At 55.4% G+C, this 26121-nt stretch overlaps 3 protein-coding genes across 3 annotated transcripts; all 3 read right to left on the bottom strand.

The window, feature by feature from the left end:
* Window positions 1–128: 128 nt before the first annotated feature.
* On the bottom strand, window positions 129–2087 carry ABHD1 (abhydrolase domain containing 1). The gene is made up of 9 exons (XM_054180161.1): window positions 1977–2087; window positions 1730–1890; window positions 1478–1660; window positions 1369–1414; window positions 1156–1268; window positions 815–988; window positions 684–732; window positions 451–616; window positions 129–374 (listed from the first exon to the last, which is right to left on the bottom strand). The coding sequence occupies exons 1-9, from the start codon at window positions 2085–2087 to the stop codon at window positions 145–147; spliced, it is 1233 nt and encodes a 410-aa protein (XP_054036136.1). The 3' UTR covers window positions 129–144.
* A 2800-nt stretch (window positions 2088–4887) lies between these two features.
* KHK (ketohexokinase) lies at window positions 4888–8028 on the bottom strand. The gene is made up of 8 exons (XM_054178332.1): window positions 7809–8028; window positions 7598–7714; window positions 7179–7313; window positions 6426–6498; window positions 6178–6324; window positions 5452–5540; window positions 5218–5375; window positions 4888–5141 (listed from the first exon to the last, which is right to left on the bottom strand). The coding sequence occupies exons 1-8, from the start codon at window positions 7925–7927 to the stop codon at window positions 5056–5058; spliced, it is 924 nt and encodes a 307-aa protein (XP_054034307.1). The 5' UTR covers window positions 7928–8028; the 3' UTR covers window positions 4888–5055.
* Window positions 8029–10267: 2239 nt separating this feature from the next.
* Window positions 10268–22590, bottom strand: LOC104304359 (coiled-coil domain-containing protein 25). The gene is made up of 9 exons (XM_009905087.2): window positions 22566–22590; window positions 19315–19362; window positions 18531–18570; window positions 17269–17317; window positions 16605–16680; window positions 15922–16025; window positions 14017–14219; window positions 11725–11770; window positions 10268–10362 (listed from the first exon to the last, which is right to left on the bottom strand). Exons 1-9 carry the CDS (start codon window positions 22588–22590, stop codon window positions 10333–10335), a joined length of 621 nt encoding a protein of 206 aa, XP_009903389.2. The 3' UTR covers window positions 10268–10332.
* Between the last annotated feature and the right edge of the window lie 3531 nt (window positions 22591–26121).

The following is a 26121-nucleotide window of genomic DNA, read 5'->3' as shown; positions in this document are numbered from 1 at the left end:
AAAGGCAGCGCTGTCCAGTCTGTGTTGGTGGGGAGCGATGCTAGCTCTGGAGGTGCCCCAGGTTGGGGATCTGCGCTAGGCCTTTGTCATGCCCTCCCCCAGCCCATGGACACATGGCTGCAGCTGTGTGAGTTTATTAGGAGGTCAGGTAGTGCCCTCCTCCACAACCGCCTCAATGATGCCATCCCCCTCCTCTTCCAGCTGCTGCACTTCATCCCCATGCTCAAAGACAGCAGTGATGAACTGGGAGAAGAGTCGCTCCATGAAACTACCGGGGCGGGGCCAAAGCCCCTCCAGGAACCCAATGTGTCCCCCATGGGCTGTGACCAACAATGCCACATGGGACAGGCACCAGGCAGTCTCCACGGGGATGGCTGGACAACCACAGTGAGAGGAAGTTAGCCAGTGGCAACCCCACTGTGAGGCTGGCCCCCAGGACCCCCCACTCACCATGCAGTGGGGAGAAGGGGTCGTCGGAGGCATTGAGGCAGAGCACTGGCACACGGATGTGGTGCAGCTGGCGTGTGGGGCTGGCTGCCTCGTAGTACTCGTGGCAGGAGCGGTAGCCAAAGGCCCGGGCAGTGTAGCGCTCATCGAACTCTCGGATGGTGCGTGCCTGCACGGGGGCAGGGGTAAGGGGAAGCTCGGTCTGTGGGGCCAGGGTGGGGGGGCCTATATCCTACCTTTAGCACATGTTCCACGTCCACTTTGTCCCCGATTGCCGCCCTGTGCCTGCACCAACTCTGGGGTCAGTGCTGGGTGATGACATCACCCCCCTGCTGGGTGTGTGGACCCCACTGTGCCCCTCACCCACCTGCTGACAAGCTGGCAGAGGCTGATGGCAAGGCGCTGGTTGAAGAGCAGGGCATTGAGAGGCTGCTTCAGCGATGTGGACGAGATGCTGGGGTCCCAGACTGGGGACAGGGCCATGGCTGCCACCAGCCCTGCTGCCTGCCCCTTCCGCCCCAGATAGTTCAGCACCTGCATCCTGTGGCACAGCCAGTTAGGGGCAGCCATGCCACCATCCTGACCCATTTCTGGTCAGGGGCAGCTGTTCCACTACCACATCCTGTCTGGTCAGGGACAGCCATACTGCCATTCTGGTCTGTCCCTGCAGCAATCCTGGCTCATCCTCAGCACTGAGACTACCCATACCCGCCCAGGGAGACGCCCACAGCCAGTAGTGGGGCACATGGGTACCGACGCTTGACATGGGCAATGGCTGTCTCCAGGTCTTCGGTGTTGCTGGCGCAGAATGTCCGGGGTGTCTGAGAGGGTAGTAGAGCTGAGGACGGGCGGTGACCCACTGTGCCATGCTGGCCCAGTTCTGCACAAAACTCGGAATGGGGTTTTAGGGGTCAGACCCACCAGCAGCTCCTCACCCCGGCAGCCCCGGTGGTTGAGCACGACGGACCTGGAGGAGAGGAATGTGTGAGGTGGTTGGCAGACCTGCAGCCGGCCCGTCCCTGAGGCTCACCTATAGCCGGCGCAGCTGGCCCGGTGCACAAGGCAGAGCAAGTAACCGGTCTGGCTGTTGCCAGTGAGACCCGGCAGCAGTAGGACGGTGGGGCGGGCATGGGGATCCGGGTGTCGGTGACTGTCGGTGTACTCGGCCCAGTCGAGGATGAGCTGCCCGCCGTCAGGGGTGCGGATAGCCTCGCTGTGGGGTGGAGCGGTGGGTCGGTGGGGTGACGTGGGAACCGGTCCGCTGCCGGTGCCGCGGGCTCACCTGCGGTAGGTGACAGGCGGGCGGGCCTGGAGCAGGGCTCCCAGCACGGTCTGTAGGCGGCCCTCGAAACACCAGGGCGTAGGGCGGAAGGTCTCGCTCACGGCGGGGCAGTGCCGCTGCAAGAAGGCGCGGAACCGCGGGCCCGCGGCGAGCAGTGGCCGCTGCGGGGCAGGGCGTGGGGGGAAGCGGGTTAGCAGGGCCGCTAGGCGGGACCGAACCGCTCCCCCGGGGCCCAGCCCGTGCTCACCCGTGGCACCCGCGCCCAGTAGTAGCCGAAGAGGGCGGCGGCGGCGGCGGCCGCCAGCAGCAGCGGGAGCGGCGGCGCCAGTGCCAGCACCTGCGGCACCTCTGCGGCCATCGTCGCGCCGACAGGGACCGGCCCCGCCCCAACTCCCGCCCCGCGGAAGAGCCCCGCCCCAGCGTGACGTTGCCGCTCCGCATTGGCCTCGCCGTAGCCCCGCCTAGTGTGGCACCGCCCACCCTTGGCCCCACCCTCGAGCGGGCGTGTGTGGCGCCGGCTGCCATCTTTGAGGCAGGCACGGAGTGCCGGTTAACCCCTGCACTGCCGGCGGGGCGAGGCCGGAGACGCTCCGGGATGTCGCGGGTGGGGCTGGGCCCTCCCGGACAGGGAGGACTCGGCGGGGCGGGGCAGGGCGAGGCGGGTCTCAGCCGGTACCGGTGCGGGACAACGTGTCAGCTACGTGGCCCGGGGCGGGTGGCACCGGGCGGTGACGTGACGGGAGAGCGGGACGGGGTGAGTGGGCAGAGGGGCTGCGGGAGCGGGCTGAGACGGTGCATGCTGTGTGCAGCAGGGCGGGACGGTGTGCACCGGCCCCGAGTGCGTGTGAGTTGTGACTGCAGAATGTGAGCACTGAGTGCAAGCACTGAGTGCGAGCAGTGACAGCAGTGAGTGTGAGCAGTGAGGGCAATTCCCTCCGGTGCCCGCGGCCGTCCCGGCAGTGCCAGCGTGTCCCTGCCGCGCTGGAGTCACAGACCGCTCCTGGAGTTCCCTGGGGCTGCTGCACCCACTTGGGACCAGAGCAGTCCAGGGCAGCTGCCTCAGACGGGTGGCAGGGGTGACACCCTGTGCGGGCAGTGTCTGTGGGTATGGCTGACCTGGAGTGGAGGCCAGATGGAGTGGGAGGGCTCCAGGACCACTGGGCGATGCCGTGACCGAGGCTCGTCTCATACAGACCTCCTCACTTCCAGCCCTTCTCAAGGTTCCCACTTCTCTGACACCCCCACACCCCCATATCCAGGCACAACTTCCCTCAACTGAGGGTGTCCACTTTGTTACTCTTGTCTGGCTGCAGTCCAAGGGTGCAGGATGAGGAACCTACAGGTGGCCCTACTGCTGCTGCTGCTGGTCCCGGTGGCACAGACTGCCCCCAAGGTTGGGGAGCACAGGTATGGTCAGGGGGCAGACATATCAAGGGGTGCACAGATGTGAAGGGGATGCATGAGTATTAGGGGATTCATGGTATTTGGCAGCACAGGTATGAGGCAGCACAGGTGTAAGAGAACTGCACAGGTATGGGATGGTGCAGGTGTGGATGGGGTGCATGGATGTGGGAGGGCACAGGTACAGATGGGCACTTGGGCATGAGGAGGGTGCACAGGTACCGAGAAGGTACATGGGTGCAAGTGGGGTGGATGGGTGCAGGGCTGGGGGCACAAGTGTCACTGGAGCACATAGCTGCAGAGGGGCCCAGGAAGTGCAGAGTCAAGGACAGGGTTTATGGGTCCAGATGAGGCACAAGGGTGCACAGAGAGCTGTGCTGGCTACAGGTGGAGGGGATGCTGTTTGGGGCACTGCAGGGATGTCGGGCCACGCTGGAGTGGGCAGCCTCCTCCCTGCTCCTCTTCACCCAGGAACACAAGTGATATCCCTCTCTCTCCTGGCCAGACCTGAGGACCCTAAGGCCATGCGACTGGATCATGATCCCGACCCTCTGAGCACAGAGCTGCCAACACTGCTGTGAGTTCCTGTCCCCCGGGGAGCCCCACAGCACTGGGCTCTGCACCCTTGGTCTGGGTGCTGTGCATCATAGAGGGCAGCGGGTGGGTGCAGTGGGCACAGGTACTACCCAGGTAACTATGGGGCAGGGTTGTGCCAGGGCAGAGCAGCCCTGGGACAGGCTGTGGGGCAGAGGCAGCGTGTGCCCACTGCCAGCTCTGCTGCCCCCAGGCTGCTGCGGAACGTGGCGAGGAGCCTGGGGCTGCCACCGGAGTGGGATGCGGAGGCCATGACACGGGAGCAGGGTAAGATCACAGGGGTCTGGGGGTCCCATAGGTGCAGGGACATGGCCCCAGACCCATGGCACCCTGTGCCCCATAGTCCTGCTCTTCCTCTTCGTGCTGCATGACCATGACCGGAGCAGACAACTGGATGGGCTGGAGCTGCTGCAGCTGCTAGGCACAGTGCTGGCACAGCAGGAAGGGGGGTGGCCAGACCTCAATATGGTAGGTCTCATGAAGATGGCTCCTGGCACCCCACAGAGCCCTTGGCCTACTCTCACCCTGTTCCCATTCTGTCCATGCAGGTGGCTGTGCTGGTGGACAGAGTCCTGGAGAGGCAGGACCTGAGCAGAGATGGGCTGCTTGACCCACCTGAGCTGCTGTTCTTGCCCCACTGGGACCACAGACCCCCAGAGCAGCCCAACCTGCAGCAGCCTGGGGAGCTGCAAGCAGGAGCTGGTGCTGTGCCCAGGCTGGACACAGAAACCCCTGGGGAGAACACAGAGGTGGGTGCCCCAGGACATGGCCAGGCAGAGGAGCAGGCAGCTCCACAAGTTGAAGCCTCTGATGTGGAAGCCATGGAGGTGGAAGAAGTCCACCAAGCTGAAGGCCCTGACACTGAAGGCATGGAGGCAAAGGAAGTCCCTGAGGCTGGAGCCCCTGAGAAGGAGAAAGCCCCAGTTTAGGGGAGCTTTACAGAGGGACAGGCAGTGAAGGGCTGTAGTCAGGGTTGTGCCAGCCCTTGCAGTGTCTATAGGGTGTAGTACTGTGCTCCCTGCCCCACTTGGGACACATGGTAATGAGAGGGCTCCCTGCACCCCATTGTCCTGGGGCAGGGCTGCAGAGGACAGTGGGGCTGGGACTGTGCAGCAACCCTTGTAACATGGCAGGATGGAGAAATACAAGAGCTGCTGCTGGTGCTTGCCTTGGTCATGTTCAATGCAGCTCCTGTCCAGTGTAAAGGGGCCCAGGGGGCAATGGTGAGGCAGTGCAGGGCTTTATTGGCGGTGGGGCAGTGGGCGTTTTTGGTGCAGCAGGGTGCAGTGTGCCTGAGGGATGGGGTGGTCTCCTGGCATGGCATGCCCAGCTCAGACGATGCTGTCAAAGCCCTGGATCCCACATTTCCTGCCTGCGATCTGGCAGCCGAAGGTGATGGCATCCTGCAGGCTCTTTCCTGGAGAATGGGCACCTTGTCAGCCCTGCCAGGCCATGCTGGGCTGTGCTGGGTCACATGTCACGGTCATACTCACCTGCTGAAAGTGCGAAGATGGTGGCAGCATTGAAGGTGTCCCCGGCTCCCAGTGTGTCCACAAGGGTCTCTGGGGGGAATGCATCTGAGTGCACCAGCTCTCCATTGGGTCCCAAAGCATCAGCCCCTTTCTCGGCCCAGGCACAGATCAGTGTGGCCCTGGAGGTATGTGAGGAATGGGTACAGGGCTTGGTTGTACCCCCCTGGCCTGCAGCCCTCTTGTGCTTCATCCTACCCTGGCTGTGCACGGCTGTGCAGCCCCTGCAGTGCCTCGGGGGCTGACTGGTACCCCAAATGCTGGGCCAGGTCCTTGCTGATGAATACCTGCAGCAGAGGGGATGGGATGGCATAATTCCTCTCCCCCCACCCCCTCCAAGCAGCCATTGCTGGGCCCCTATACCCCAACTGTACCCCACCCCAAGTACACCCTCACAACTACACCTCCTGCACCCCGACTGTGCCCCTCCCCATAGCTGAACTGCACCTCAGAGGTCTGTCTGCACTCACTGAGACCCTGGCACATTTCTGCACCCCCGGACCCTGGCTGTTATTTCTAGATGCCATCTACACCTCCTTATCCCCATACCCTCCAACCGTGCAACGCCTGTGCCCCCCACAACGCAAGTAACTTCCCTATCGCTGCATGCCCTATGCTCCACCCTGTATCCCGACCTCCCTGAGGCCTCGATGCTTCGATTCCTCTGTATCCGAACCCTTTTCCTTGCCCGTTGCTCCCGGGTGGCACACACGGCAGGTAACCCCGCCCCATACCCCTCCCGCCGTGTGGTCCCAGGGGCGGTAACGCAGCCCCCAGCCCTAATAACTCCCCGTGGCCCCACCCCAGCCCTCAATCCCCGCCTCCTCCCGGACCAAGGTCTGGTTCCTGCCCAGCTGATGGTCGCTCTCCGGGCCCCCAGCCAGACTCGGAGTCCCGCCCCCGATCGATAACCACGCCCCGCACCACGTGCCCCAGGCCCATCAGCTGCAGCAGCTCCTGCCGTGGCTTCTCCACTTCCACCGAGATTCGGACCCGCTCCGCGGCCGGACGGGACTGGTTGTACTGTTCCACTCGCCGTATCATTGCCACCTGTTCCGCTGCATTCCGGGCCTGTGGGCACACACTGCCTGGCACCGGCACTGCCTGCCTGTGGAGTCTCCCTGCCTTGTGGTCCCCCTGCCCTCTGGTCCTCACCCCAGCCCCGGGCTCACCTCCCAGTGGATCCACTTGTACTGGGAGAGGTCAACCCGCTCGAAGTCACGAGCTGTCACATCGGGCAAGTTCCTGCGGGGCAGGGGGGTCAGGCAGGGTGAGGGGACCCCTCTTTCCCCTGGCACCCAGCCGGGGGCGAAGGGCAGTGCCAGGGGCTGCAGAGGGCTTGGTGACGCCCGGGGCAGAGGTCCCTGTGGGAGGGTTGGCACTGCCTGGGTGAATCATTAATAATAATAGCACAGCCAGACCCTGAGATGGACTCAAAGGGCAGCATGGTGACAGTCAGGCTGGAGCTGCAGGGGGGTGGCAATGCCCAACAGTCCCTTCCATCAACCTGTGTGCACTGGCACCAGCACGGTTGAGAAGTGCTGCTCTGTGCAGTGCGAGGAGAGCCAATGAGGACCACATCGACTTTCCAACACACTGCAGCATGTGGCCACACAGGGATGTCACCACCAATCACGGCTGTGGCACAGGGGGTGATTTGAGGCTGTGGGGATGATTGGAAGCGATTGTGTGTGCAGGATTATGGGGAATCATCCAATCTGGCTTGTGGGACCCCCTGGATGGCAGCACTGGCCTGGAATCAGCTGGTGCCCTCCCAGGGGCTGAGCACTGTAAGTCCCCAGAGGTGCAGGGGGTGTCTCTGGATGCTTGGCTGGGCTGTAAGCATAGAGGGGGCTACAGCCTTAAGCTGCGGCCCAGCCGAGTGGTGCCACCCAGGCGATTGGGTCTGGGGCTGATGCCCTTACGTGTCGTAGAGCACAATGGTCCGGGAGCCGCTGGTAGCACTGACAACGCAGCAGGCGCAGGGCACGTCCCCGCGGGGCTGCCAGGCCACGTGCGTCACGTCCACACCCCGGCGTCGGAAATCCGCCACAATGAAACTTGAGGGACAGAGAGCGAGGTGAGGGACACCACGCACCCGCTGGCGTGCAGGATGGTGCGGGTGCCCCGGCTGGCACTGGCGATGACGACGGAGGTGGGCAGGCAGCCGTGAGGCTGCAGCACCGCGTGGCTCACGTCCACCCCATAGCGCCGCAGGTCGGCCAGGACGAAGCTGCCGGCGGGAGAGATGCGGTGGAACCGTCGGGAGCGTCAGGGCGGGGGCGGCCCCAGGACCCCGCAGGTAGTCCGTCCGTCCTCCCCCCCAGTCCATCACCCCACTTACTCGGCAGCGTGCCCGGGGGCCAGTGAACCCATGAAGGAGCAGGGGGCTCCCAGCAGCGCCAGCACCGTGCAGGAGTTGGAAGCGTTCCCGCCCCGCTGCCACCGCTGCGACACGCACCTGCAAGGTGGTGGGAAGAGCCCCAGTCAGGCCCTGGTCCGAGTCCCGGAGGAGCCCTGAGAGGGGAGCCTGGGGAGCCCCATCCCAGCAGTACCTGCTGTCGGAGTCCTCGGCCGGATAGGCCTCTACCACACTGATGATGTCCAGACACACCAGCCCCACGCACATGATCCGTTTCTCCCCCGCGGGGCCGGCGCTGCGATTTGCCGCCATGATGCGTTAAGGCCGGGCCGGGCTGGACCCGCTCCGCAGCGGCACCGAAGCCGCCGATCCGGCAAGCTCCGCCCTCGCGCCACACCCCTCAGGGCGCTCGCCCCTCGCCAATCCGAGCCAGCCGCCGCGCCGCACCCTCCGCAGGCGGGGCGAGGGACGGGCGCAGCCGAGGCCCCCGGGCCCGAGGCCCCGCCCCCCCGTTCCGCTCCCGCCCGGCGCGCTGCTGGCGGGGCTGCGCACACGGGCGCCGCGACTGCGCGCACAGCTGGAGCGCACGCTCCCCCCGCGTGCTGTGCCCTAGGTCCAAGGCCAAACAGCCCCAAGGGCACCCATACAGGAGGTGCGTGAGGACCTGTGGCCCAAGGGCACTCATGCACAGGGACACACAGGACGCCTGGGAACACAGGGTGCCCACAACCCTATGGTCAGCCATGCACAGGGTGCTGGAGACACACATTCCCATGAACATTAGATACACAAACATGTGGCCCCCTAGGCAGTAATATACAGGGTGTGTATGGGCACCCACACAGAGGGTGCCTGGGGACATTAGAATAGAATAGAATAGAATAGAATAGAATAGAATAGAAATAGAAATAGAAATAGAATAAACCAGGTTGGAAGAGACCTTCAAGATCATCATCATCACATCCAACCTATCATCCAATGCCACCTAATCAAGTAAACCATGCAAACAAGCACCCTATCGAGTCTCCTCCTAAACACCTCCAGTGATGGTAACTCCACCACCTCCCTGGGCAGCCAATGGGCAATCACTCTGTGTAGAACTTCTTCATAACCTCCAGCCTAAACCTCCCCTAGTGCAGCTTGAGACTGTGTCCTCTTGTTCTGGTGCTGGCCACCTGGGAGAAGAGACCAGTCCCCACCTGGCTACAACCTCCCTTCAGGTAGCTGTAGACAGCAATAAGGACTCCCCTGAGCCTCCTCTTCTCCAGGCTAAGCAACCCCAGCTCCCTCAGTCTCTCCTCACAGGGCTTGTGTTCCCAAACCCATGGGCACAGGGACACATAGGGTGCTTGTGGACACATGGTCTGAGGATACATAACCCCAAAGGTAGCCATACTTGAGATGCCAGGGGCACACAGATCATGGCAACCATGCCCAGCATGCTGGGTACATGTGGCCCCATGGACATTGCTGCCAAGGGTGCCAGGGTCACAACCCCATGAGCAGCTATGCACAGGCGACATCAACACCACCCTCCTCCAGGCGAGGAACCAGGGGCTGATGAGGGCCAGGAACATTACACTTTCCTCAGCCCAACCATACACCCTGGGGACCCAGAGGGAATATCAGGAAGATGCTGGGCAGCACAGAAAATCAGTTTAGGTGCAGCACTGGGACTTGTCCTTGTGGCAGGGAAGGTTCTTCCTCATGTAACCACCTGTCACATTTGAGCTCATTAAGGTATGCTTAGACCTCCCCCAAAACCAGACCCTGGCAGACTTGTGCTGTTCCCCCCCCAGCAGCACATTGCATTACCCACTTGCAGACCCTCACAGCTCCACTGCAAGGAATGAGCACCCCAGGTGTCCTCCACCCAGCAGCACATTTTACCACCATGACATGAATTTAATTGTGACACATGTACAGGTGGTGCAAGGATTATTGCAACTGTTTCACATAAACTCAGCCACGAAGCCTTACCTAGTGCTGGGACAGCAGCTCCAGCCTGGACACTGTGTGAAACTCAACTCTTCTTCACAAAGTTCTCTCTCCAGAGGAGGTTTCCCAGCAATCAAGCATGATTTAAAGGAAATCATGCAGCACTGATGCTCCCTGCGCTACAGGCCTGTTAACGCAGCTCACCTTGGCTGTAACCGCATCCTAGCTTCACCTTCGTCATCTGGAGCTCACTACGTAATGAGTAGCCACCAAATTTACCACCAGTGAGACCTGGGGAGGGCTACATGGCAGCTATAAGCATATCCAAATTGACCCCCCCTCAGTTACAGAGGGAGCCCCCAGCCCTGCTGATCATCACCAGCACAAAAAGTTACACAGATGGCAACATCAATGTTTGTGTCCACTCTGCTGCTGGACAGCAGTAAGACTGCCCAGACAGGCTTCCTTTCCTTTAAATCCCATTGGATTGGAAGCTACAGCAAGCCCTTCCATGGAATAAATCATTGTAGAACTGAAAGTCAGTTCTGCTCCCTTCAACCCCTGCCCCTGCCAGAGGTGTACAAGCAGACACATGGATCTTCTCCTGTCACACGCTGTTCCTGGCAGGAGCTGGTCAATCTGCCAGGAGAACCCACCAGGGTCTGAAGAAATGGGAGTCACACCTCCCTCCTTTGGCTGTTGTAGGGCTTTTTTGGCATTCTTAGCAGTGGTGATTTCAGATATCCCTGACCTTGTGATGGAGAGCGGAGAGAAACTCTTCACATAAAGTCATCTGAGTCGTTGCCATCCTGCAGGGAGAAAGACAAATCAGGATGGATGTCCATGCTGAAATAGTGCAAGGGTGAGTTCAGCAAGGGTTAGAACTCCAGAAATTCTGGTTTCCTACCATTTTGATACAAACATCCTTGAATTGGACCAAATGGACACACACAGCAGCTCTGGAGTGGGAACACCCCTGAGCAAGACTCTGCACTGTAGGACAGTAGCTGCTATTTGCCGTCTCTGTGATGTGTCACCTCCCTGACCCCACACATCTGGAGGAACCAGAGACCAGGCTCCTACCAGCAGCTTCATGGACCATCCCTGTACCACAAGCTGAGCTTCTTTACAGCTCTGGCATCATGTGGGGGTCAGGTGCTGAGGAGGAGATCCCTGGCACAGCATTTCCACCATGCTTTTCTCTGGCAAGTGGCACCGATGGGCCACAGCCTACTTGGGTGTGTCAGGAGACACTCAACCCAGTACTTCAACTCAGCTCAGTTTTCACAGGGGTCCTGCACACCAAACAGGAGGAACATCAACACTTCCTGAAACCAATACATTTGTCTAAGCTCTTAAGGCATGGACTAGGATGGAAAAGGTGGATTTGAAATCCAGAGGAGCTCCAAGATCCATTTGCTTAGGTCCCATCAAAGAGGAAGCTGCAAATGTACCAGAGCTTGGGTGCACCCAGTGCACACCAGGACCTCTGCTGAGCCCCAGCCCTCTGGCGATCCTCTTCTCATTCTCCTCCCTGTCCTGTGCTCTTTTCCCTTTGTGTCCTTCTACACCACCAGACAGGAGCCATCTTACACTGCTCCAGCCCTGGAGTGACATGAGCAAGCACATCCCTTGGAGCTTCCTCTTTTACTACTTTCACCCCTCCCCAAACTGCTGTCCATCTACCCGAGTTCAACTGGAGTTCAGTTCTTGCTAGTAAAAATGAGCATTTTCCTCCTTCCCTGAAGTAATGAGGTGGCATGTGCAGGTCATGGCTGCCATTAGGGAGATCCCTGCTCAGAAGCACAAACAGCTCATGAGGAGATTCAGTTCTCTCTCACTTCACTTTAAGTTCTATCTGTTCTTTCACTTGGGTGGGAAAGGGATTGGGAGGCCTTTAGTTGGACTAGATGACCTCTAAAGGTCCCTTCCAAACTAAAGTATTCTGTGATTTGATGACTTTTCCCACATTTCCAGCAGCACAGGCTCCTCCAAGCTGACAGGTAAATGAGACAGCCCTCTTTGAGAGCAGAAGATGGCAAGGTATTCCACTGAGAAAGAGGAACCTAGATGTGCTGTCATCCAAACCACACTCCAACACATAAGCTGCACCATTATGATCCTGCATTGGATTCCAGACATCTTGGAAAGGTTTCTGTGGGCAGTCTCACCTGATTGGAGGACATGTTCTCAGCCTTCATCAATGAAGAGTAGCTCCTGAAGGAGAAATGACATTACCATGTATGACACATACATAGAATACATAGAATAAACCAGGTTGGAAGAGACCTTCAAGATCATCGCGTCCAACCCATCAACCAATCCAACTCCGCCCAAACATCTAACCCACGGCACCAAGCACCCCGTCAAGTCTTCTCCTAAAAACCTCCAGCGATGGCGACTCCACCACCTCCCCAGGCAGCCCATTCCAATGGGCAATCACTCTTTCTGTATAGAACTTTTTTCTAACATCCAGCCTGTATCTCCCCTGGCGCAGCCTGAGACTGTGTCCTCTTGTTCTGGTACTGCTTGCCTGGGAGAAGAGACCAACATCCGTCTGTCTACAACCTCCCTTCAGGTAGTTGTAGAGAGTAATAAGGTCACCCCTGAGTCTCCTCTTCTCCAGGCTAAGCAACCCCAGCTCCCTCAGCCTCTCCTCGTAGGGCTTATGTTCCAAACCCCTCACCAACTTTGTTGCTCTTCTCTGGACTCGTTCCAGCAAGTCAACATCCTTCCTAAACTGAGGGGCCCAGAACTGGACACAGTACTCGAGGTGCGGCCTAACCAGTGCAGTGTACAGGGGCAGAATGACCTCCCTGCTCCTGCTGGCCACACTGTTCCTGATGCAGGCCAGGATGCCATTGGCCCTCTTAGCTGCCTGGGCACACTGCAGGCTCATGTTCAGTCTACCGTCGACCAGCACCCCCAGGTCCCTCTCAGCCTGACTGCTCTCCAGCCACTCTGACCCCAGCCTGTAGCTCTGCATGGGGTTGCTGTGGCCAATGTGCAGAACCCGGCACTTGGATGTGTTAAATCTCATGCCCTTGGACTCTGCCCATCTGCCCAGCCTGTCGAGGTCCCTCTGCAGAGCCTCTCTACCCTCCAGCAGATCAACTCCTGCCCCCAGCTTGGTGTCATCAGCAAATTTACTGATGATGGACTCGATGCCCTCGTCCAGATCATCAATAAAGATGTTAAAGAGCAAGGGGCCCAGTACTGATCCCTGGGGCACACCACTGGTGACTGGCTGCCAGCTGGATGTGGCACCATTCACTACCACTCTCTGGGCTCGGCCCTCCAGCCAGTTCCTAACCCATCTCAGTGTGCTCCCATCCAAGCCATGGGCTGATAGCTTGGCCAGGAGTTTGTTATGGGGAACGGTGTCAAAGGCCTTGCTGAGGTCCAGGTAGACTACATCCACAGGCCTCCCCACATCCACCAGGCGGGTCACCTGATCATAGAAGGAGATCAGGTTGGTCAGGCAGGACCTGCCCTTCCTAAACCCATGCTGGCTGGGCCTGATCCCTTGGCCATCCTCTAAGTGTTGCGTGATTGCACTCAGGATGACCTGCTCCATAATCTTTCCTGGCACATTTTCAGACCCCAGCAACAAAGAACTGTTTTGGGTCAAGTACCAGAAAAACAATGGTTTTGCCTTTCTGAATTCCTTAGACTGGATCAGTATTTGCTTATTTCACATGCTTTGGCTTATCAAAACAACCAGACAAAGCCCGGGCACTTTGCAGACCACTTCTCCACAGCTTTGTTCAGCAACTACCACCAAGATCATCCAAGGAGGGAGATAATCCTTTACTTTGTGGAAGGGACAAGAGGCAGCTCTGATATGAAGCTAAAAAGCTGGCAGCACAGACATGCCCTCTGGTGACTTCTCCTCAGCTTAGTTTGCCCCTTTAAGCCCTTCATTCTGAGCTCTCCATGTGTTGAATCACACAGGAAATACTCAGGTCCTTCAAATTCCTGTTTCACTGTCATCTACAGATAAACACAACTCACTGAAGCTCAAGAAGGAGCTTTTAGGGCCAGCCAGCGGATATATCCAGTACTGGATGGGGCCATCAGTGCTAAAGAACAAGCTTAGAAAACTGAGGATCTGTGATCTGAAGGACTCTAATGAAGGCTCAGTGCTTTCCAAGAGTTGGAAGCAATTGCTCCCATCCCAGTGATGGAGAAAGCCAAGCAACTTGTCCAATTCCACTCAACTGAGGGATGGGTTTGAAAAGACAGCCCTTTCTTTCTACAAGCATTTATCACCCCAGTTTGTTTTAGGCACAATGTGGAAACCACCTCTAATCTAAAGACAAAAGAACTCACTGGACCATGCAGGGGCTGAGCAGTCAGCTGAGCACTGAGTAGCACCAGCAATTGAACACAACTGCTGACCCTCACCTCCCTCCCAGCACCCATCAGCACCGCAGGGCTTGGCTCCACAATTCATTACCCACCTAAGTTCTTCCAGCTCTTTCTTCTTCTTCATCTCTTCCTTTTCCTTCCTTTTCATCTCTTGGATCTGGGCTTTTTTCTCATTTCTCTCCTCCCTGCCCCGGGCCTCCTTCTCCGCAGCCAGGTCTGGGAATCGCTCCACTTTGGTCTTCTCCAGCCGGTTCAGGATCTCATTCACCTTCTTCTCCACTGTCAGCATCTTCACCTTTGGAGCACAAACAACCCAGAGCCTTATCAAGAAACACTTACACCCTGGTGCTTTCCCAGAGGGAAGAAAACTCCCTGTGCCCACTTCACACATGGCTGAGTCCCACACAAACAGCTGCTGAAGAAAATCCCAGCTGCCGAGGGCTGTTCAGCCGCTTGTGTAACAGCAGAGAGAGGCCAACTCTGGATGCTCAGCAGTGCAGAGCTGATGAGCACAGGCAGTGCCATCTGCATCAGCACTGCCCTGGTCAGCTCTTGGCACATGAATAGATAAGGACTGGTCTCTGCCATTTCTTGATGAGGTGCCAGGAGGGTACTGCAGGGCATTTGGGGAGGGGGAACTCATGTGCTGCTGGTTGGCTGCAGGGTTTGTAGTGTTTCTTGCCCTGATAAGGCCTGTTCCTGTCAAACTGCACCTCTGGAGAGGCTTCTTGCCCAGCAGCTGAGCTGTGTAATTACTATTTAACTCTAGGAGTGTTAGGTCAGGCTTGGGAATAGCTCAGTCCACTGCCTTTGCCCTACACCAAAACTCAGCAGCTTGGCCTTTGACAAGTTCAACAGAGGCAGCACCATGGTGAGACAGCTCTTGAAGCAGACAGCACAGAGCAAATGCACAGACGCTTCCAGGCCCACTCCCTGGCCATCCTGTTGCACAGCAACTGCAAGTCCTCAGATCTTCCAGGTATTTGGCTACACTGATGTGAGCTGATCCAGTGACTGCTCACATGTAGCTCCTCAGCTGCAGAAGAGATGGTTTCAGTGGGGACCAACCCACATAGGGAACACAGAGCAACAAGTGACAGAATTCAACATCAGCAGAGATGTGAACTACGCCAACTACATTGTGCTGCGGTCTGGAAGCACACACTGCAAGGCTACACTCTGCTGCAGTCTGGAAGTATATGCTGCAAAGGCTACACTGTGCTGCAGTCTGGAAGCACACACTGCAAAGGCTACGCTGTGCTGCAGTCTGGAAGCACACCCTGCAAAGGCTACACTGTGCTGCAGTCTGGAAGCACACCCTGCAAAGGCTGCACTGTGCTGCAGTCTGGAAGCACACACTGCAAAGGTTACACCCTGCTACAGGCTGAATTCAACTATAGATACACAGGAGTGTTTGGGCAAGTCCAAACAGAATTCCAGCATGGTGGTGGTTGGAAAGAACCCCTAGGAGACCATCTAGTCCAACCCCACCTCATAAAGCAGGGTCACACACAGCAGGTTGCCCAGGATCACAATGTCCAGGCAGGATTGGAATCTCTGCAGAGGAGATGCCACAATCTCTCTGGACAGCCTCTTTCAGGGCTTTGGCACCTTCATAGGAGAGAAGTTTCTCCACATCTTCAGATGTGCCTGTTTGTGCCCACTGTCCTTTGTCCTGTCACTGGGCACCAGTGAAAATAGTTGGGTCCCATCCTCTTGTCCCTCATCCTTTAGCTATTGATCATCATTGAGAAGATCCCCCCTCAGGCTGCTTGTTCTCCAGGCTGAACAGCCCAAAGTCTCTCAGCCTTTCCTCCTCAGAGACATGTTTCACTCACAGCATCACAGTATCACCAAGGTTGGAAGAGACCTCAAAGACCATCAAGTCCAACCTGTCACCACAGACCTCATGACTAGATCATGGCACCAAGTGCCACGTCCACATGCTCCTGCGATGCAAATGTTACAGACTGCCACCAGGTCACCACCACACTTACATCCTTCTGCCTGTGAAAGCCGATTTGCCCCACGTCCATGTCTGCTGTTTTCCTTAGGTTGGTCCATGGTGTGTACACCACACTGACATTGTTCATCTTGCAACCTGGGATGCAGAGAAGAGAAATGTGTCAATTCCCTCCTTGCTACAAGAGGGCTTAAGTCCTCTGTGCACGTAGGAACTCTGGCCATTATTGCTGTCACAAACACTGCAAGTTAGACAAGAGGGAAGGGAAGAGAAGAGGGAGGAGGGAAAGGAGGAGGGAAGAGGAGGGATTGTAGAAGGGAACAGAAAGGATGTCCTTTCAGTGTCACAGTGACACAGAAGAACACAACATCATTTTCTACAATAACATGAATGCTGCAGAGTATTAAACTCCAGATGGAGATTGCCTCTGCCAGCAGAGCAACTGCAACAAAATGGGGCCCTGAGCTGGTGTTAGAGAGGAGACTCTGAGTCCTCCTTGGCTCAGAGAGCAACGTGGAGGCACAAACACCAATGTCAGAGATTTAAAATCCTTCCTTAGAGAACAGGAAGGGGCTGGACTGACATTTGCATCCTACAAGACCTGCAGGCAGTGGCTGAGCAGAGCGCACCATGGCAGAAATGTCACAAATATGTTCATGTGGATCAGAAACCCTTGCCACAAATACCTCATCCCAATCTCTCAGGCACTGGCATTACCTTGGATACTGTTTGCCTTCACCAGATGGGCACAGTCTATCAAAACCTCTTTGGGGATGTCATCCACTGTTTGCCCCTGTGACAGAGCAAGGCAATGTCAGCTGGTGAGCACACCACAGCCAGGAACCACTGAATCACAGAATTGTTTGGGTGGGAAGGGACCTTTAAAGGTCATCTAGTCCAACCCCCCTGCAATGAGAATGGATATCTTCAACTAGAGCAGGATGCTCAGAGTCCTGTCCAACCTGACCTGGAAAATTTTCAAGGATGAAAGGAGGGAATGACGCTCTGCCAACCCAGCCAGAAACTCCACACTCCATGTTCAACAAGACTGGAGTCTTCCATGGTGTTTGTAAGGAAAGGCTTGCAGCATCACAGGGAATGTGCTTTTCTCATGGGTTTTTTCCCTGTTATACTGGGGGTGATTCCTAGACACACACTTGGTGTCAGGCCACATTAAACTTCCCCTTCCTCCCCACACTGCTTGGTAACGGAGCCTGTAAATTCAGGCCCCTCCAACTGCAGGTTACCTGCACCCCAAGGGAGCCCTGCAGACTTTTAACAGTTCAGGTGAGCAAAGATGGCCTCAAGTGCAGGACTGGCTGCCTGTGGCACTGCTGTAGGTGAATGTGAAAGCTCTGAAGCCCCCCTGCCCCAGGGTTACCTTGTGCAGCCGCAGGTACACGTGTGCAGAGAGCTTGTCCAGGTGGAACCTGTGAACACAAGAACTCATCTCACACAGGGGAAGAGATGGTGATCTGCTCTGAAAGGCTCACTTCCTGTCAAAGAACAGAACAGCCCCTTGATGGACAACAAACTATGGAAGTGTCCATGATACACACAGAATCACCAAGGTTGGAAGAGACCTCAGAGATCATCAAGTCCAACCTGTCACCACAGACCTCATGACTAAACCATGGCACCAAGTGCCACATCCAATCCCCTCTTGAACACTTCCAGGGATGGTGACTCCACCACCTCCCTGGGCAGCACATTCCAATAGCTAACAACTCTCTCTGTGAAGAACTTTCTCCTCACCTCAAGCCTAAACCTCCCCTGGCACAGCTTGAGACTGTGTCCTCTTGTTCTGGTGCTGGTTGCCTGGGAGAAGAGTCCAACCCCCACCTGGCTACAACCTTCCTTCAGGGAGTTGTAGAGAGCAATAAGGTCTCCCCTGAGCCTCCTCTTCTCCAGGCTAAGCAACCCCAGCTCCCTCAGCCTCTCCTCATAGGGCTTGTGCTCGCTCAAGGCCTCTGCCCAGCCTTGTTGCCCTTCTCTGGACACATTCAAGTGTCTCGATGTCCTTCTTAAACTGAGGGGCCCAGAACTGCTGGCACACTGCTGGTTCATGTTCAGCCAGCTGTGAATCAGTACCCCCAGGTCCCTTTCTGTTTGGCAGCTCTCCAGCCACTCTGACCTCAGCCTGTAGCTCTGCGTGGGGTTGTTGTGGCCAAAGTGCACCACCTGGAACTTGGATTTGTTAAATGTCATCATGTTGGACTCTGCCCATCTGTCCAGTCGGTCAAGGTCCCTCTGCAGAGCCCTTCTATCCTCTAACAGATCAACACCTGCTCCCAACTTGGTGTCATCTGCAAATTTGCTGATGACTGACTCAACCCCCTCATCCAGATCGTCAGTGAAGATATTAAACAGGATGGATACACATGCTTTTGACACTGTCTCCCATAGCATCCTCCCAGAGAAGCTTAGGAAGTGTGGGTTGCATGACAGGGCAGTAAGGTGGGTAGAGAACTGGCTGAAGGACAGAGCTCAGAGGGTTGTGATCAGCAGTGAGAGACCTGTAGCCTGTGGACTGCATTTAACCTGCTGTGTGGTCTGGGAAGAGGAGACTTTGTGGGAGCCACAGGATTGGTAAAAACATTCCACTCAACTGTATAACGAAAGGTAGTTTGTGTTGGTACCTACCAGACACCTTCAGGCCAGCCATACTTTATCAAGTCTTCATCTGTAGGAATGAAAACATCAATAAACAAAGCTCAGAACGTTGTCAATGGCAAATCCAATGACCTGGTAAGGGCAGGAACCCTCTGCTCCTGGTCAGTTGTTGCAAGATGAGTGAGCAGAGGCAGGAAAGGGCAGCTCTGCAGCTGCTATCTCCAGGGATGGCAGGAACATCACAGAGCTTTGACACTTCTAACTGAAAACATGTTTCTTTAAACATCCATTGGCTGGGGACACACCTTCAGGGCAAATCTCCAAAGGAGCAACACACACACTTCCCTTGGAGTGAGATACCTGCGTTCACATCAGCCACTGAGAAGGGAAGCAGGAAGTGTAGCAGCACCAACACCTCCACCATGAGGGAAAGGATGGGCAGAGTGAGCACAGATGTGCACTGGAGAAAGGGAAAGTGCAGACTGTGCAGGGAAATGGAGGGCTGAATAGCAAAATGTTCTCAAACACAACCTGATAAACTGTATTTTTCTCTAGACAGTTTTTTTCCCCTCAGTTAATTTGGAGCTCACTTGTACTTGGAGGCAGTTACTCTGCTCAAGAGATTTTACAAAATGTATTTATCCTCACTAAAAATGAGGATAAACTGGATGTCCAGAGGTTATTCAGAATCACTTACAAGGGTGGACAAAATTTCAACGACATATTGTATTAACATCTACAAAAACATCCTTATGCCCCCACAAATCCAAATCCAAGCCATTTACATTATTTTAATGTAAGCTAATGTACTTACTTTCATACTTATCCTTCCCCATGTAAATGGTGTAAACAGAAGGAGAAGCTGAGGGATAGAAAGAGGAAAACAAATCAGAAGGGGTTTGGACAAACTGTGCAGGGAGTGACAAACACACCAGCTTTGGTCACAGAAATTAACATTAAAACTGCTCCATCTATCTGTCCATCCAACCATCCATTTGTCCACTCCTTCATCCTTCCTCCCTTCCTCCCATTTATCTATCCCACCTCCCACCTGGAGCTACAGGAAGCTTGCTTTGCTTTTCCTTGACTCTATCCCAAATGCTTCGACAGACTTTGGGAAGTGACATTTCTGCTCCTTTCCATGGAAGATCAAGTGCAAGGAACAGCTTTCTGGCCAGGCAAGACCTCCCTAACACCCAGCTGGTTCAGACTATGCCTGTGTAAATGTATTATGTGTTCAACTTAGCACCCAGCTGTGACCCAGAAAGGCTGACTGTGTGTTTACAGTTTGCGACTCATTCCCTGTGTGGCCTTGAAACAGCTCATCTCGGCTTTCCCAACGTACCAGTAGCTCCACGTGAACCTTACCCTGGTAGCCTGGAGGACTGAAATTCACCCATGGAAAAATCCAAGTTCCAAATTCTGTGCCCTTTTGGGATACTTAAATCAACATCCTTCTGCTCTCTGGGGATCATTCCACCAGGCAGTGAAGACACAGAACACCAAACAAGGATCCTCATGGTCAAAGTCACTAAAACAGTCCAAGTGTCACTTGTGGTACAACTCTGACAGAGCAATGACCTGGATCCCAAGCTGCTTACTGAGCCTGTGCTCTCCAAGGGGGTTTGCATTGGACATCCAGCACCCCTAGCACCCATTCTGGGCAAGCCATTTCAGTTTAGTAAGGAGGTAAAAAGAAATGGAAATTCACAGAATTGTTTGGTTTGGAAGAGACCTCCAAGATCACTAAATCTATTAACCCAGCACTGCCAAGTCACCACTAAACCATGCCCCTCAGTATCACATCTACACAGCTTTTCAATCCCTCCAGGGACAAGGACTCCACCACTGCCCCAGGGCAGCCTGTTCCAGGCCTTGACAACCCTTTTCCATGAAGAAATTATTGCTGCTCACATCCAACCTAAAACTCCCCTGGCACAACTCAAGTCTGTTTCTTCTTGTCCTATCATGTTTTACTTGCGAGAAGAGACCAAACCCCACCTCACTCCATCCTTCTTTCAGGGAGTTGCAGAGAGCAAGTAGGTTTCTCCTGAGCCTCCTTTTCTCCAGGCTAAACAACCCCAGCTCCCTCAGCTGCTCCTCACAAAACCTGTTCTCTAGACTCTTCATCAGCTTCTTTGCCACTCCTTGGATGTGCTCCAGCACCATGTCTCTCAGCACCACACCTACACATCTTAATTCAGAACTACGAAAAGATTATATGCCTGTGGGAGTTAAAAGATTGGGAAAAGTCCACCCTGAACACAGAGGAAAATCCAGAGAGTGAGATCATCATGACTGCAAGCACTGCCCATAAAGAAAATTATCAGTAATTTATTAATGAGAAACTTAACTGCTCAAAATTAAAACTGCTTGAGTGACGGCTCTGTGGACACTGAACTCATCCTGCCAAAAGAGAGTGACACACTAGATGAACCGAAGAGGAGGTGACTTAAACCCTTATGATTTAGCTCACACGAGGAATTGCACAATGGACTTTAGGCAAACTGCAACAACCTTCTGATTGCAGAGCTTTCTCTGGCAAGAAAACGGATTATGTATGTCAGAAACCCTGTGCAGAACTATCACTTTAAACCACGGACTGCTGCTCCCATCACTAGCAGAGCAAACTGCAGCTTGTCTGCTCCTGGTGCCCTTCAAATCACCCTTGCGGGGCACCTCTTTTCTCCCCACAAAATAGGGCCATGTCCAGGGAAGTCTCTGAAGTCCTCACCAGCAGCTGCTGATCAGCAGAAGATGACTCTATCTGAGCAACCCAAAGAGCCTGTTCACAGGGTGTGTAAAAGGGCCTGGTGCTCCATAACAGGGAGGAAAAAGCCTTCAAACAGATCCCAAGAACAAATCATTTAAGAAACATTCACAAGACTGCTACATTTTGACTCATTCAAGGAAAATCAAGCAGTCAAATAGTTCTTATTAAGTAAATTCATCTCTAGAGCTGAGAAAAGTGATGCTATCAAACACTATCTTGTGAGTAAGGGATATAAACCACACTGAAGCTTTTGTAAGAGGCTTATATGCTGGTGAAATGACTTGGAGCAACCCAGAAACCAGTATTCTTGTACTATTCTCACATCACCAGCCCACACTCTACCAAACCACTTCTGGTGTTTCAGAAGCAGCCAACCTTCTTGTAAAAGCAAGCAAAAGGGATCTGTTTAGAGTAAAGGAAAAACAATGAGACAACTCATGTACTGTTCCTTCCCTCAAGCTCCTGACAGCAGGACACCCAAAAAAGCCTTTCATAAGTTTTGTGTCCTTTACTACACAACAGATATTCAGGTGCTGGAGTGTGTCCAAAGGGCAACAAAGCTGGTGCGAAGGATCTAGAGAACAAGTCTTATGAGGAGTGGCTGAGGGATTATTCAGTCTAGAGGAGAGGAGGCTGGGGGGAGACCATTGCTATCTATAATTACGTGACAGGAGGTTGTTGTGAGGTGGGGGTTGGTCTCTTACCCCTAGTATCAGGTGATAGCATGAGAGGAAATGGCCTGAACTGCACCAGGGAAGATTTAGATTAGATATTAGGAAATTTTTCTTTACAGGAGGGGCCAGGCACTGGGGTAGGCTGCCCCGGGAGGTGGTGGAGCCACCATCCGTGGAGGTGTTCAAGCAACATGTGGACATGGCACTTTGGGACAAGGATTAACAGCCATGGTGGTGTTAGATTGACGGCTGGACTCGACGATCTTAGAAACCCTTTCCAACAGAAACAATTCTACGACCTTATGATGCTCTAAGTGCCCCACAGGTGCCGCTGCTCGTTCAGGCTGTTGGTAACCACCACACAGGAAACCTCGTGAGCTCCCCCAATTCCCTTAAGCTGTGTTGCATTCCGGCTTAAACCAAGTCCTTTACACCCATCCCAGAGGCACGGAGAAGCCTCTGGCGTCGCTCAGAGGCGCAGGAGGACATGCCGATGCCCGTGTATTGCCGGTGCCGGGCGGGTATCCGCCCCACAGCAGTCGTCACCAACCCCTCCCGGGGTGTGTGTGTGTTTGTGCGCGTTTAAGGCCTTCGGTCGCCCTGCTCTCGCCCACTCACCCTCGGAGGTTAAGTAAAACACCATGGCGGAAGGCTCCTACGCCACAGGCCCTAAAGCGCGGGCAGCGCCTGACGAGAGTGGGGCAGGGCCTGAGGAGAAGGGGCGGGGCAGGGCCTGACGAGAGAGGGGCGGGGCCTGAGGAGAAGGGGCGGGGAAGGGCCTGACGAGAGAGGGGCGGGGCAGGGCAGGGCCTGACGAGAAGGGGCGGGGCAGGGCCTGAAGAGAGAGGGGCGGGGCAGGGCCTGACGAGAGAGGGGCGGGGCAGGGCCTGACGAGAGAGGGGCGGGGCAGGGCCTGACGAGAGAGGGGCGGGGCAGGGCCTGACGAGAAGGGGCGGGGCAGGGCCTGACGAGAGAGGGGCAGGGCAGGGCGCGCGCCCCGCCCCGCACGCAAGCGCAAAGCCTCCGGGTGGTGAGGGCGGAATGGGCTCTGCGCATGCGCAGAACAGCAGGGGCCACCCCCCTCCGGCGCGGTGGGTTTTGCGCATGCGCGTTAGATCTGGGACGTGCTGCCGGTCGTCGTTCTTCCTGCGTGGTGCTGCGGCGCCCCTCGCCCGGCGCGGTTCTTTCTGTTACACCTTCCACAGAGGCCGCGGAGTGGGGAGCGTCCCTTACTGGGATGTTATTGAATAAATCGTTATTTCTAGCAGTTTATGGATATTTACTATTGGTCGTCTTGGGTTGGATGTGGAGGGCTGTCCTTGACCCCTGGCACTGTGCTGCCTCGAGGTTCCTAGTGCGTTTTTCTGGTTTACTGTCCATGCTCCCCATGAGCGCCCCGGGAGCTGTTCCCATGCAGCTTTGGCCTGGCCGTGATGTCACAGCAGGGCAGTGTGGTCACAGAACCCTGTGGTGCCATGCCAGCCAGCACTCAGCCTTTGGCCCCTGCTACAGCAGCATCAGCAGCATCAGCATCGGTAGCTGCATGTTGTGAGGGCAGGGATCATGGTCCTCTTCCACTGCCTTTTCTTCCTTCTCACCCTCTTGGTGCTGGGACAAGTCAGGCCTGTCCAGGCTGCTCTGTGGCAAGCACAGGGGGCGAGTAAGTGTGTGCAACCTGTCACAGCCCATGGGCTTTGCTCCCCAAGAAGCTGGAAGATGGCTCTTCCTCCAGTGCTTCCTTCAGAGCTAGATTTCAGCATGCCATGAAACAATTCTCATCTCTACTTGCTTCCAGGTGAGGGTGGTGACAGTCGTTATCCAGCTTCTCTGCTGGCTGTTGGTGTGGAGCCCTTGGATCATCCTGGAGGCAAGTTTCCAATAGCCTTTTCCTTAGAAGGAAAGGACAATATGGCCAGAGCTTGTTCATGTGCATTTTTTTTTCAGGTCCTTCGATGGTCAATGGCTTCCCAACTTCCCAAGAGATTCCTACATTGGAGCCTGAGAGTCATCCCATAGGTAAGTCAATGGGAGGAAGAAGCATTGCCCTCTTGATCTTGTTCCTTCCATGAAGCACGTGCAGAGGTGGAGCAGAGCACGGATACAGGCTGCTTTTCCCCTGCTTTGAGAGCTGTCACCTCCAAGCCTAAGAATCACCAAGCTAGGCACCTGGGCAGGCATGGGTATGGGAATATAGCCATGTGTGCTCTCTCCTCTCCTGATCCTCTGAATACTTCTTATATTCAGTTCTGTCGATGGAGATCACAGGAGGGTGACAGAAGCTTCTCTGGAGATTTCTTTACAGATGTGCCCACAGGGAGGACTTCTCTAGCTTCTCCTTGGCTGGATGCTGCGCCACAGCCTGGCTGGCATTGCAGGGATGAGTGGCCTGTCTCTGTGCATCACATGGGCTAAGCATTGGGTGCCTGTGTTTGATTAATCTGAAATGGAACCAAATCCTCTCTGTTAAGGTCCTCGAAGAGCGAAGGACACAGTGGAGGGAGAAGTGCCCGAGGAGATCTCTGACATGATTGGGAAAATCCTGGAAAAACTGAAGGGACAACATGGTGGGTGTATTGCCCTCTGCCTTACCTGTGAGACTGGGCAGCTGGAGGTTGCAGATGCCATTCTGGCCATGCTGGAGCCTGCCCAGGAAGAAGGGGTCGATCACAGCGTGGCAGCAGCAATGCTGGGTTCCATGCCTTGCAGGCACTGGCCAAGCACTGAGCTGGTGCAGAGCCAGTTGTGGTTCCGGCTGAAAGCCAGGGGCAGCTGCTGCCCCAGTCTTACACCAGCTTATGGCTCAGAGGGGGCTGGAGCAGACGATGGCAGGCAGATTTGGAGGTTTACCCATCATGTCTCTGCTTTTTGGCAGCGCTGTCAAAGACCAGGCAGAACCACACCAGCCGTATATGGGACTTCTCTGAAGCAGACTCAGGTATGGAGCTGTCTTGCTGGGGTCTCCACAGCTGGGAGCAGCTGCAAGCACTGCCCAGGCAGGAGAAAAGGCAGAGGGGAAGAGCAAGCCTCAGGTGTCTGCTGAAAGGGCCTGTCATGTCCCCTCAGGGTGTAGGGGAGCTCAAGGTGGCAGTGCCTGCTGCGGGGATGGGTTTTGTTCCTTCCTGAACACAGCAAATGTACTGCAAGCTGGGCAGTGGTGCCCAGGCCAGACTAATGTTCCCATTGCTCCTCCAGATGTGACTGGCCAGAGACCCCCACAGGTTATCCATCCCCACAGCACTGAAGCTGCTGAGAATCACGAGAGCATCATCAGTTTCTTCTATTCCCTAGACGTGCCAACCCAGTACCTGATCATCGTCGCAGCAGCCCTGCTTTTTGTGGCTGCTGTGACAGCGCTGTGCTGTCTCATGATGCGGTGCAGAAAAACGTGAGTCACTGATTTTTCTCCCTTGCCATGGCTCCCTTTGATGGCTGCTTGTAGCCATCAAGCGTTTCTAGCCCAGTGCTTGAATTGGCTTCTGAATTCCCAGGCTGCCTTCTGGGAAGCCTGCTTGGCTTGGAGCCAGTATCAAACTGCCCCTGCCTGAATGCAAGCAGGGTGAGCCTCACCAGCTCTGGGCTGTGGCTTGGGAGGATGCTCCCTGAGTCCCTTCTGCACCTGAGGGCCTCAGCCGCCTCCTCTCTCCTCAGGCGCTTCTCTGGAGATTCAGAAGAGGAGCTGAAAAGTGTCAGCTTCCCCTCACACCATGACAATTAGACCAGCTACCCTCACACTCCTGAGAACCAGACCCAGCTCCAGGAGCTGCCTGTCCTGCCTGGGACACTGAAGCACTCATCCTTGCTACAAACCCCCAGCCTATCCTTGTTAGCGTGCCAGAGAAGGAGCACAGCAGACCCAGCCTCAACTGAGACAGGAACCCATCCCCAACAAACCATTTCTAGGGATGGACCTGGGCATGCTGAGTTAGCAGTTGAATTTGATGACCCTAAAGGCCTTCTCCACCCTAAGCCATTCTGCAGTTCTCTGACTCCATGTTATCATCATCATCATCATGATGCTCAATAAAAACATGTTAAGAACTCAGAAGGTGGGAGTTACTTCCTCATGCTGCAATACTGTTTCTAAAAGATTTCTGTCATTGATTCTACAACAGGCTCTCTCATATCTTGAAGGTTGAGTGAATAAGCCTAATTCTAGTGCCTGTCTCACATCTGG

This window comes from Dryobates pubescens, chromosome 3 (assembly GCF_014839835.1).
Source record: "Dryobates pubescens isolate bDryPub1 chromosome 3, bDryPub1.pri, whole genome shotgun sequence".
Classification (NCBI taxonomy): Eukaryota; Metazoa; Chordata; class Aves; order Piciformes; family Picidae; genus Dryobates; species Dryobates pubescens.
The sequence above is the reverse complement of the archived record's forward strand: the minus strand, read 5'-3'. Positions and strand labels throughout refer to the sequence as shown.

Excerpts from the sequence above, each read along its gene's own strand:
- ABHD1 (XM_054180161.1), bottom strand. The coding sequence starts at position 2,087 with ATGGCCGCAGAGGTGCCGCAGGTGCTGGCACTGGCGCCGCCGCTCCCG. Across the intron at positions 1,891-1,976 it reads ACTGGGCGCGGGTGCCACGG|CGGCCACTGCTCGCCGCGGG; the intron begins GTGAGCACGGGC and ends CCTGCCCCGCAG. Across the intron at positions 733-814 it reads CTCTGCCAGCTTGTCAGCAG|GCACAGGGCGGCAATCGGGG; the intron begins GTGGGTGAGGGG and ends GAGTTGGTGCAG.
- KHK (XM_054178332.1), bottom strand. The coding sequence starts at position 7,927 with ATGGCGGCAAATCGCAGCGCCGGCCCCGCGGGGGAGAAACGGATCATG. Across the intron at positions 7,314-7,597 it reads GCCCCCGGGCACGCTGCCGA|TTTCATTGTGGCGGATTTCC; the intron begins GTAAGTGGGGTG and ends CTGTCCCTCAAG. Across the intron at positions 5,142-5,217 it reads CATCTTCGCACTTTCAGCAG|GAAAGAGCCTGCAGGATGCC; the intron begins GTGAGTATGACC and ends CCCATTCTCCAG.
- LOC104304359 (XM_009905087.2), bottom strand. The coding sequence starts at position 22,590 with ATGGTGTTTTACTTAACCTCCGAGG. Across the intron at positions 19,363-22,565 it reads GTTTTACTTAACCTCCGAGG|CTTCTCCTTCTGTTTACACC; the intron begins GTGAGTGGGCGA and ends TCTATCCCTCAG. Across the intron at positions 16,026-16,604 it reads GAAGGCAAACAGTATCCAAG|GTTGCAAGATGAACAATGTC; the intron begins GTAATGCCAGTG and ends TCTGCATCCCAG.